This window comes from Mustela nigripes, chromosome 3 (genome assembly GCF_022355385.1).
Source record: "Mustela nigripes isolate SB6536 chromosome 3, MUSNIG.SB6536, whole genome shotgun sequence".
NCBI lineage: Eukaryota > Metazoa > Chordata > Mammalia > Carnivora > Mustelidae > Mustela > Mustela nigripes.
The window spans coordinates 2,560,669-2,573,276 of NC_081559.1; the positions used below are offsets into that span (position 1 = coordinate 2,560,669).

A 12,608-nucleotide genomic window follows, 5' to 3' on the forward strand; every position below is an offset into this window, starting at 1 on the left:
AACTCAAGATCACAAAGGTTTTCTGTTTCTTTTCTGTATTTAGACATAAGATCCATTTTGAGTTAATTTTTGCATATGGCCAAGATTTTTTTTTTATATGGCTGTCCAATTGTTTCAGCTCCATTTATTGAAAAGATTATCTTTTCCTCCAATGAATTTTTCTGAGTTATTTCTGGATTTTTTATTCTCTTCTATTTACTCATTTGTCTATGTTATACTCACTGTCTTAATTATTGAAAGTTTACAGTAAATCATGCAAGCAGGAAGAATAAGTCCTTCAACATCACCATTCTTTATTAAAGTTGTTTTGGCTACTCTAGGTCCTTTGCCATTCCATATAATTTAAAAAATCAATCTGTCAATTTATGAAAAAGATCTATTATTTTTATTGGAATTGCATGAAATCTATAAACAAATTTGTGGAGAACAGGCATCTCTGTAATAGTAAGACTTCCAATCTATAAACTATGTCTCTCTACTTGCTTATGTCTTCTTTAATATCAATCAGCAATGATTCCTAGTTTCCAATACATAATTCTTGTATATATTTTATCTTAGATATTTTCTATTTTAAAATTATGCATAATGTTTTGATTGAGTGCTGGACATTGTGAATCGCAATGCTGAATTTTTTTGTTTTTCTTTGAAGGGAGTTAGGCTTTGTTCTGGCATGCAGTTATCTTGGGATCAGTTTGCTCCATTTGCAGCTAGCTTTCAAGCTTTATTAGGACAATTCTAGAGCAGCTTTTACTGTGGAACTAACTTAACTCCACTATTAAGATGATATCGTTCCAAGGACTTAATTCCTTATATAATCCCCTGAATTATGAGGAATCTGAACTCTGGCCACAGAGCATAAACCATTCCTAGCGCTGTGTGAGCTCTGAGAATTGTTCAGCCTACGGCTCATAGTGCTTCTTTTCCTAACCTAGTGGGGTTTCATCCCATTATTAATATGTGAAGATTCAGTCAGAGATGGGATGGTATTCATTTTATCACACTACCATCATCGTTGTCATAATCATGATTATTAAAAATATTCATTTTGGGGGGACCTACGTTAGCACCCTCACTCTTCAAAATCTCCGTTTACTCCGTTTCCACTTACTCTGAGATTAGCAATTCCTTTTCTGTGCTTCAGGTGTATTTTCTGTATCTTTGTTAAAGCACCCATTGCATGTACTGAAATCATGTATTTAAATAGTTGCTTCCCTTATAGAATATAAACACCTTGGAGGCAGAGATTATAATTCCTCTTTTCCATTTTTTTTTTTTTAAGTAGGCTCCATGCCCAATGTGGAGCCCAATGCAGGGCTTGAACTCATGACCCTGAGATTAAGACCTGAACTGAGATGAAGATTCACACACAGCTGACTGAACCACCCAGGCACCCTCTAATTTCTCTTTTTAACTCTACTTTTTACCTCAGTTCCTGATGAGTTAGGCATTCAAGACCTGCCAGCTGAGTCAAGAATATTCATGTAGTCAATGTCTGTACATCGCCAGGTGGCCAGGGTGGGAGTCGGAGAGAAGGAAGCAAACATGTCCTCTGCTCCTATTTCCTCCAGTTCTTTCAGACTTCCCCAGATGATAAGTGACTTCTCTCCACTGTTCAGAGAGAGGTCTGATCTTGTGTTTATATTTAAGTATATAAACCTGCTGTGTATGTTGTGGTATTTGTTAGCAAAAGAACAAAATTCAAATTATTTGTATATCCACTAGATAGAGATGAGAAGTTTTTAAATCGAGACTGGCCTATAATTTAAAGTATTATGCTATAAAAGGAGACGGTAAGATTATCTTTTTACTATGTGTATTTAAGGAATCTAGAAATTTTAATCAGGTGACTTACTCTATTCATTTTTATAAAAATATTTTTTTATGGAATACAAGAGCAACTATAAGCTTAAGTACCTTGCAGGTAATAAATCTTCAGTAAATGATAGCTTTTATATTATTATTCTTTGATAGTCTAACATTTCTCATTCCTTGGTTTGTAACTAGTAGAAAACATCCACACTTCTAATAATAATTTTTCCATGTTTATTCATTTTGCTTTTTAAAAAATTAATTCAGGTAAAATACTGTTGCTATAGCATTTCCTTATTTTTAATTTAAATTCAATTAATTAATATATAATGTATTGTTTGTTTCAGGGGGTACAGGCCTGTGACTCATCGGTCTTATAGAATACCCGGTACTCACTCATGACCAAACATACCCTCCCCAATGTCCACCACCCAGTGACCCTATCCTCCCCAGCAATCCTCAGTTTATTTTCTAAGATTAAAAGTCTCTATACTTTGTCCCCCTCTCTGGTTTCAGCATCTTGTTTCATTTTTCCCTCCTTTCCCCTATGATCCTCTGCCTTGTATCTTAATTCCACACACCAATGAGATCATATGATAATTGTCTTTCTCTGATTGACTTAATTCACTTAGCATAATACCCTCTAGTTCTAGTTGCAAATGGCAAGATTTCATTTTCTGATGGCTGTGTAATATTCCATTGTGTATATGCCGCATCTTCTTTATCTATTCATCTGCCGATGGACATCTGGGCTCTTTCCATAGTTAGGCTATTGTGGACATTGCAGCTGTAAACATTGGGGGGCAGGTTCCCCTTTGGGCTACATTTGTATCTTTTTGGTAAATACCCATAAATATGGTGTTTCCTTTTGTAATTTATTAACCATATTATGCTAGAAAACTTAATCCAACATACCAAACTGTGTTTGACTTTATCATTTCCAAGATGGAAAGAAATATTCTTACTGTTATGTATATTCTTATAGGTGTTGCCCATACAAGTAATCCTATCAGTCAACAATTTGTTGTAGAGGAAAATGCCTTTCCAATACTTATTCAACTACTGAGAAATCACCCTTCTCCTAACATCAAGGTATATAAAAGGTTTTAAGGCTTTTTCTGATTAAGGGTTTTTTTTCTGATGTAGTAAAAATTAACGGAAATATGACTTTTTGAGAATAATTTGTATCTTTATGTAAATTCACAAGTATAATTAAAAATTTAACATTTTAAACAAAATTCTAGAAGTTTTAAATTAAAAACTTGCTATAAAAATAGTAAATTTTATTAAAATATTACATTTTCAAATAATTAAGTCTTGTGTCTTTACTCATTGAATAAGTTTTATTCCTCAGATATCTGATTATTCACAGAATTTCTTCTTTTTCGGATATTGGTTGCTAAAATGGTGGGGATAATGAGGATGTGTGTGACTTATGTAGTGAAATTTCTCAGATATAAGTGATTCCTATACTATTGCACCACTAAAATAGCTTTACCTATACCAAGCAGTCTGTGCTGGCCAGCAACAATAGTTTACTTATATAAATAATTGATGAGTTGTTTAAGAGTCATTCACTCTTCTATTTACTTCTAGTAAACTGCCCTTAATAAAATGATGCTCCTGTCTATTCAAATCCTCTACCAAAGCTTTGGAAATTTAGGACATCTAGAGTTAGTCAGGCAGGAAATTATAAGGCCAAAAAATACATTTTCTCTTCAAAATTTGGTATGAGTTCTGTCAGAAATGAGAAAACACAAATATGTCAGTAAATACAGTATTATTTCTTTTAAGGAATGTATTATGTGAAAAGATGTTCTAAGTTATGCAGCTTTTCTGGCTGTGAGAGAGAATATTCTTTCATAGGAGTTGATGGGGAAAAAGGAAGGAGCCTACACTAGCAATTTTTTGGCTTGAATTATATGTAAAACCTCTGCTGACTTTCAAAGTACAAACAAATTTCATACGACTATGGAAAATGCCACATAAAAATACATTTTTATTTTAAGACGCACAATTTCATGGCAAAACAGTTTACTTCAATTGCGTCCACCTGTATTTCGGTATATGTTTTCAATGAGTTCTTTAACTTGTTAAAAACAGAGCACAAATATATTCCAATACTTTTCTTCAAATATGATTCTGTAGTAAATAAAGTTTTGTAATAATAATCATGCTTTTCAAGTTCATAATATTCTTCGTAGAAACGCATAATGTAATGCTTAAAGAACATTATCTGTCGAGTCCCCACAATAGATGAGGTTCATTTACATCCCCTGAAAAGGCTTCAGAGTGTGTGTCAGATGACTCCCGACATACAGTATTTCTCAGGACTGCTCCCCAGGGCTTTAATTCAGCGGCATTCCATGGAAGCCGTCCAGCTCAATGGTCAGTAGCTAACAAGCGATTCAAAACAGCTTTTATCCCCATGCCAGGAAATTAAAAAAAAATTTTTTTAGATGTGGAAGGGATCCAACTATGCAGTTAAGATAAAGCCCCCTCCTATTTCTGGCTGCTTTCTCCCATGCTCCCCAGCAGAGTCGTGTGGTTGTGCCGACGGCACATGGCTGTTAAAAATGATAAGGGATATTCCTCCAAACATTATAAATACCACCCTCTAAATATTAGAGAACTGAAAAAAATAAATATTAGGAAACTGGAATCAATGAAGTATATATTATCTTTGAATAAGTATATCCCATATGAAAGTCTGCATAATGAAATATGTCATTTGATAAACCATGAGTGAAAAATAATTTCTGAAAACCACATATTTAGGTTGAAGTGGCATTTACCTTGGCATGCATCGTCCTAAGGAATGATCTGTTACAGAAAGAATTACATGAAAACGAAGGATTTAGGTATGCCGATGTCCTTCAACTTCTTCACTCACCTGATAAGGTAATATCTTTATAAAATGTTAGAGCTCATGTGGAAAGGTTTTTAGACCCATTGTCAAATTATAAATGTTTCACAGCAATACTTAACTATATTACATAAAAAATGTAAAATCTCTTTGGTAGGTCATTAGTTTGTAATGATGAAATACTACTGTTCCATATTTTTCATAGTTGTCATATTTCTTTTTTGAAATGTAACAATTTTTATGCTCAAAGAACGAATAAATCTTTTCTGTCCTGGATGTGTTGAAACTCTTTCCTAATTTTATGACGTTTCAACTTTCAATCATCCATTTCTTACCCAATATACCAGAGTGGTAGCTTCTCAAACTATTTGTGATGAAGGAAAGCTTTTCCCGAGCAATCTGTTATGGGCAGGATAATTCAAAACAAAGAAACAAAAAATACATCAAAAACTAATGATGTTCTATATGTTGGCTAACTGACCATAATAATAAAAAATAACAAAAAAACACAAAAACTTTAAATTTCGAGATAATTTTAGATTTTCCAAAATTTTGCAAAAATAGTATGGAGTATTTCTAGCATATCCTTTATCCAGCTTTCCTGGATATCAATAAGGAAATCAACACTGATACCAAATAACTCATCTGCAGATTTTATCTAGTTTTGCCAATTTTCTCACTAATGTCCTTTTTCTCTTCCAAAATCCAATCCAGGATCTCCTATTACATCTAGCTGTTATGTCCCTTTAGTTTCCTTCAATCTGTGAAACACTGTCCTTTGTCTTTCATGATTTTTACATGTCTTCCATGATTTTGACATTTTTTGTGAGTTTACACCAGTTACTTTGTAGAATGTCCCTCAATTTGAATTAGCTGATGTTTTCTCATGATTAAATTGAGGTGGTGTATTTTGGCAAGAATACCACAGAAATGATGTGGTTGTTGTCGTCGTCGTCTTCTTCTTCTTCTTCTGTTAAGATTTTATTTATTTATTTGACAGAGAGAGAGAGAGAGAGAGAGAGATCACAAGTGGTGGGGGAGAAGCAGGCTCCCTGCTGAGCAGAGAGCCTGATGCGGGGCTCCATCCTAGGCCCTGAGATCATGACCTGAGTCTAAGGCAGCAGCTTAACCCCCTGAGCCACCCAGGCGCCCCTGATGTGGTCTTCTTTACTCACCTGCCCAGTGCATTATTTTCAGGAGGTACATGCTGCTGTTACATCTTATAACTGGCAGTGCTAACTCTGGGTACTTGGTTAAAGTACTATCTGTCGTATTTCTCCACTGTCGAGTCACTGTACTTGCCTCTTTTAATTAACAAGTTTCTTGAGGTGAGACACTTTGAGCCAATGCAAATAATTCTGTTTTGCATGCACTTTTGCTCACCAGTTTTAGCATCCACGGATGCAACAATGATTACATGGTTTATTTGCCTAATGGAAATTTTTTAAAAAATTCTTTTTTTAAAATCAAGTTTTATTTAAATCCCAGTTAGTTTATATAGTGTCATATTAGTTTCAGGGGCACCATTTAATGATTCAACACCTGGTGCTCATCACAAGTGCCTGCCTTAGTCCTGATCGCCCGTGGACCCCATCCCCCTATCCCCTGCCCTCTGGCAACCACCAGTCTGTTCTCTCTAGTTGAAAGTCGGCTTCGTGGTTTTCTTCTTCTCCCCCACTTCCCCTGTTTGTTTGGTTTCTTAAATTCCACATATGAGTGAAATAATATGGTATTTGTCTTTTCACTTAGCATAATACACTCGAGCTCCAACCACGATTGCAAATGGCAAGATTTCATCTTTTATGGCCGAATAATATTCCACTGTAAATATATACCACATCTTCTTCATCCATTCATCAGTTAATGGACATCGGGGCTCTTTCCATAATTTGGCGATTGTTGATAATGCTGCTATAAACATCTTCTTTGTGTATTTATTAATTAGTATTTAACTATAAGGAAGAGCTGTTGCTTTTATTTATTTTTTATTTAAGATTTTTTTTTATTTATTTGTCAGTGAGAGAGCATGCACCAGCAGGGGGAGTGGCAGGCAGAGGGGGAAGCAGGCTCCCTGCTGAGCTAGGAGCCCAATGCTGGGCTTGATCCCATGGGATCACGCATGACCTAAGCTGAAGGCGGAGGCTTAATGGACTGAGCCACCAAGGAGTCCCAAAGCTATTCCTTTTAGATGCTAATTCCCAGTTTCTGTAATCCTGTTGTCAACCATTTTGTGGACTATCACTGGTCCATGGGCCACACTTTGAACAGCACCAACCCCAGAGAATTTTGAGAACTTTTGTGTCTGCAGTGCATTTAGCAATCAGGGAAGAAAATTGCCAACTATCTCTATCAGTTTGGTTCTGGGGATTTGGGAGGAAAAAGGAGGGCTAGAAGAGGAGAAATGAACTCACTGCATTTTTTTTTTTTTAATATAGAATTGTATTCTACTGTAGTATACAAAAAATGGAGATGAGCTGCTGGAATAATATGAGCAGTGTGTAAGGAGACTGAATTTGGATCTAACTTTCTAAGCCACCTTTCTTCTCTCTGTTCGTTTCACATTTTATTCTCATCACCCTATTCCTCAGGGACACCCTTCTCCTTTTTCTTGACTAATTATTCTCCTCCAAATCATTCCCCTTTTCTTCCCGGCCTGTTTCCACCTGCTTCACTTACTCTGGACCCTATTCCTTTGTGAATTCCTAAAAATACCCTTTTTCTTCCTTTATAGCCAGGTGGCTCCTTGTGTGTACGTAATTTTTTTATGGAACATTTCAAACATATGCAGAAGAGTAGCATAATGAACTTAAAAATTTCTATGACTCTGGGACACCTGGGTGGCTCAGTTGGTTAAGCAGCTGCCTTCAGCTCAGGTCATGATCCCAGCGTCCTGGGATCGAGTCCCACATCGGGCTCCTTGCTCAGCAGGGACCCTGCTTCTCCCTCTGCCTCTGCCTGCCATTCTGTCTTCCTGTGCTCGCTCTCTCCCCTTCTCTCTCTCTGATAAAGAAATAAAAAAAATCTAAAAAAAAAAAAAAATTTCTATGACTCAACTTCTGCAATTATCAATCCTGGCCAATCTTATTATACTTATATACCCACTTCATCTTCCCAAGTTGTTGTTATTATTTTTTAAAGGTTTATTTATTTGAGAGACAGAGAAAGCATGCAGATGCATGAGTTGGGGGAGGGGCGGAGGGAGAGAATCTCAAGCGACTCTGCTGAGCGTGGAGCCACTGGGGGGCTAAATCTCACGGTATCAAGATCATGACCTAAGCCAAAACCAAGAGTCAGATGCCCAACTGACTGAGAAACCCAGGAGCCCCTCGTCCTACACTACTTTTGAAACAAATCTCAGGCATCGTATAATTTTCTTGGTAAATATTTTGGTACGTACATATAGCACTTTTACATAATGATTAACAGTGGCAGAGGAAAACTCACTTTATTAATGGCTTTTTCTGTACTATACTGTTCAAACAAAATATTAAAAATAAGATTTAGTGATAAAATTCTTTTCAGGCTTTCTGGCAGATCTACTGTATTGGTTCATCTTTGCCAAATAAGAATTGGCTTTTGCTGTTTGCCAAATCCCAGAGTGTTAAAATGTGATTTTTAAATCATCTTTCTTTTTATTTCCCCTCAGGATACAGTACGGAATTTTACAAATGAACTTATTTTAAGAGATGATAGAGATCATCCCACAATGCATAAAATGTAATATATAGCATGCTAGAGCAAGGGGAGTTTTGATTTATCAAGTCTACTTTGAAATGGTGAAAATAAAAATAAAAATATGTTAAAACAAAAAAGTTGAGGGTTGGGGCACCTGGGTGGCTCAGTGGGTTAAGCCGCTGCCTTCTGCTCAGGTCATGATCTCAGGGTCCTGGGATCGAGTCCCGCATCGGGCTCTCTGCTCAGCAGGGAGCCTGCTTCCCTCTCTCTCTCTCTCTGCCTGCCTCTCCATCTACTTGTGATCTCTCTCTGTCAAATTAAATAAAATCTTTAAAAAAAAAAAAAGTTGAGGGTTAATGAAATTATGCAATTTCCTTACTATTTAGATATTTATTTGCATAATCACTACCCTAACTTTCCCCCTGAAAATTAAAATTACTTCTCTCTGATACCGCAACCTACTTCTCAATTTTATCTGTTCAATAACATTCTGGGTTAACTCAACTACCTATTTTCCCCAATAATGTCAAATTTTACTCCCAAAGCTAAGAATGCACTATATTTAGATGGCCAAGAATTCAAAATTCATTACCTTGAGTAACATAATGGATGAACTGAGTTAAAGATAATACATGTTTCTCCTATTTCCAGGATATCTGTTTAAGGGCGGGCTATGCATTATCCCTTTTTGCCTTCAACAATCGCCTTCAACAATACTTAATTTTAGAAAGTGGAATAATGACCGTATCAATCTTTGAACCCTTTCTTGAATCAACGGTTGAAGCTGAGAAGGCAATGGCGGCATTTCAGGTATAAAACTGGGAATTCAAGCTTCAAATCAATAAATTAGTCTTTTTAGTCAAAACTTAAAAAATGAGAAAAAATTTTTATATGGAAAAACATTTACCAATTTGTAAAATACACAGTATTTTTTACACCGGCCCCTTCCACCTATAGAAACTCCATTATTTATGAGGATTCCTCATTTATCTGCAGTTTTACAAGTTACAAGGCACTTTTTGCCTCTGTCCCTTATCTGATACTTCCAACACCGCCAGGCTGTGGGCACACAGTATCATTTTCATCATCCCCACGCTGCAGGCAGAGAATCACGGTAGTATACAAGACAAGTTTTCTAACTGCAGACCTTTCGCTGATCACACTGATTCTTCAACCTATGACACCCGGTGTATCTGGGTGCTTCTTTTTCTATCCAGTGACCTTTAGGAGAACTACTTTCTATGAACCCATACTTCAAGGACACAAAAGCTGCGAATATTGCAGGAAGAACACACTGGCCTGCCATGTCCACCACAGTGATCCGACAGTGAAAACTACTCTGATTCAAACCTTTGCTGCTTGCTTTTCTTGTACTGCACCATTTCAAGTTACTCCCCTTACCTTCCTGAGAAGTACCAAAGAACAAAAAGCTTAATTAGAGGAGCAGAGTAGAAAACATTCGGTGATTCAACGCTTCTTTTTTGTTTTCAGATTATCATCTTAGCTAAAGTCATTATAGATGTGGACCATATTACTTTGTCTGCAAGAGGTGTTACTATTTTAGTTGATAGTCTGTATTCAGTTAATTCCACTACTATTATCTTGACAGGTAAGAAAGAACTAGAGGTTGGTTACATAAAACTACATCTGCATGAAACTGTTTTCAAAAAAATTTTTTGTAATCTGAACAATAAAAAAGTAATATGCTTGATACTATGTCACATGGTTTGAAGAATGAACTGGTGTATGTCTACGTGCAACTCCACACAAATTCTTCATGGGACAGTGGGAGTCTACTCTGCACCCCAACAGAAGCCAGGCAACTCTGACCGTGGCCTTTTTGATTTCCTAGTTACCTTTTCAATCCCCTAATTATTTTTTGCAAATATAAAATGAGAATCCAACTCTGAGCTACTAACCAGAAAATTTACACACTGATTTATAATAGTAATGGCAGATTTATATGCTATTCCTCTGGCTGGTTTTCTTTTGATCAACTTCACATTTTGCTAACATTCAAGAATTCCTTATGTTGCTATGCGATGTAGCAAAGCAAAATAGTCCAATAGAGTTCTTGGCACACTTAATGCTAACCGTGTAACTCTATCTACTCTAGAGCTAATTTTCGAAATGAATAATAAGGTAATTGACTTGATATATCACTGTCAACACAACATGAAACAGTATCAGAATGACGACCACATGAAGTGACTACTACCGAAAAATAAACAAGGTCTTTGTTTTGTTTTTGTGATTTTATTTATTTGACAGACAGAGATCACAAGTAGGCAGAGAGGCAGGCAGAGAGAGGAGGAAGCAGGCTCCCTGCCGAGCAGAGAGCCCAATGCGGGGCTCGATCCCAGGACCCTGGGATCATGACCCGAGCCAAAGGCAGAGGCTTTAACCCACTGAGCCACCCAGGCACCCCATAAGGTCTTTGTTTTTTTTAACTGAGATGGGTCACTGAAGGTGGCAAAGGAAGTTACACTTACTGCTACACTTATATTTTTACTTGGCATGGAAGGAAAATTCACGCAAATGAAAACTTTCTGATGGAAACTAGTTAGGAAAAAAAATGTTTAAATTATTAAATACATTCTTATTTAAATAGCACTCTTCAAGTCATAGTAACTCTATGACTCTGAAAAACAATCATCGTGGTTTTAAATTTTACTGCACAAACTCTTGTGTGCAAGAAATACTATGTTATACTATCCTTCAAATATTAATTTTCTCAGGCTTGTTGGAACTGAATCTCAAAAATTTCTGGGCTTTCTTTGCCCTCCGGCATCACAGTCACATGCATCTCCAGAGTCACGTGCCTGTCTGGGGTATCCCAAGCAAAGCAGGATATTTGGGCCTCAGATATAATGTAAAATAAATGTTGTCCCGGATGTCTAAGTTGACAAGGTTCCCACACATGGCTCCAGAGGTACAGAAGTTTCACAAATACTAGATTTCTGTTGCCAAGGGTCCAGTTTTCCTGTGTCCACCACAGAACCGCGCTCCACATGCAGCTCCTGCCCCTGGTGTGGACTCCCTGGTCTGGGATCCTCTGCCTGCCTCCGCCCCGTCCCCGTCCCCTACTCCCCATCTTTAAAGAACCCTCTCTGCCTCGCTCCCTTTCCCCTACAACAGTGCCTTCTATGTTCACAGGCTTTTAAAAATATACGCCTGAAAAAAAAAAGGTTATTTTTAGACATTTTTTGCTTTAAGCCACATAAGCCATCCCTCCCCATCCTGAAACAATAAATACAAATGTCTTGGTTTATAAAGAATGCAAAAAAAAAAATACAAGAACAAAACCCAAGTGAATACCTCAACAGAGCATCCATCCACATTTATATTTTACAGTCTGTGATGCGCTTATTCCACCACAGCAACAATACTATGAAAAAATATCACATGAAACCTCTAAAAATGAAACACATATTTGAATGAGTTTTAAATTGGTAGTTGCAGATTTATTTAATTACCTAATTACTTTATTATTTTCAATCTCCAAACATTTCTTTTTATGGCAAAAACATCAACAATTTTAAATTTAAGTAATACATTGTTTGGGTTCAAAATACCATTAAGCTCTTAACTCAAAGTGATCTGAATTGCAAAAAGGACAAACTTAATTTTTTTTATGGTAGTTCAAACATTATGTTCACGGTCATTAAAAAAACACAAAAGCTCAAAACAGAATATATTCTGAAGCCACAGGAAAGAAAAACTCTGATTTTCAAAACTCCCTACTTTTAAATAAAGCGAATTAACTTTTACTGATGGTGACAGACAGAAAACCAAATCATAATTTTGGGGAAGGAACTCCACATTTAATACATACATGCTTTTTCTCAGTCCTTCATTAGAGATGTCTTGTGACTCAACCCTTTTAATAATCTGTGCAACTGAACAGAAGTACAGTCGATCAGTTTATATACATTAAATAACACAAACTTTTTTTCTTGTTTAATTTTCAGGGAATTTAATAGCTAGCCTGGCTCATTCTAGAGCTGCTATTCTAGAAGCATTTACCACATTAGGGACAATCCAACAGCTCTGCTATCATTTGTATTCTGGAAAAGAAGAGGTAAAAACAAAACCAATTGTATAATCGAATATTCTAAAAATGTAATTGCGAATATTCTAAAAATGTAATTGTGTGCTACTTTCTCTACAGGCTGACTATGTTATATAATAGTTCATGTTACTGACTCAAAATTAGATTTTTCTAGTACCACATCTGCCATCCATAATTCTGGTTCCT

General features: G+C 36.3%; 1 protein-coding gene across 1 annotated transcript in view; it reads left to right on the forward strand.

Moving 5' to 3' along the window:
* ANKAR (ankyrin and armadillo repeat containing) overlaps nucleotides 1-12,608 on the forward strand; it is a 65,141-nt gene that overhangs the window by 47,274 nt on the left and 5,259 nt on the right. The window contains exons 16-20 of the mRNA XM_059392998.1: nucleotides 2,795-2,901; nucleotides 4,588-4,710; nucleotides 9,002-9,160; nucleotides 9,842-9,959; nucleotides 12,322-12,431. Coding sequence (XP_059248981.1) covers nucleotides 2,795-2,901; nucleotides 4,588-4,710; nucleotides 9,002-9,160; nucleotides 9,842-9,959; nucleotides 12,322-12,431 — 617 coding nt within the window. The remainder of the gene's footprint in view (nucleotides 1-2,794; nucleotides 2,902-4,587; nucleotides 4,711-9,001; nucleotides 9,161-9,841; nucleotides 9,960-12,321; nucleotides 12,432-12,608) is intronic.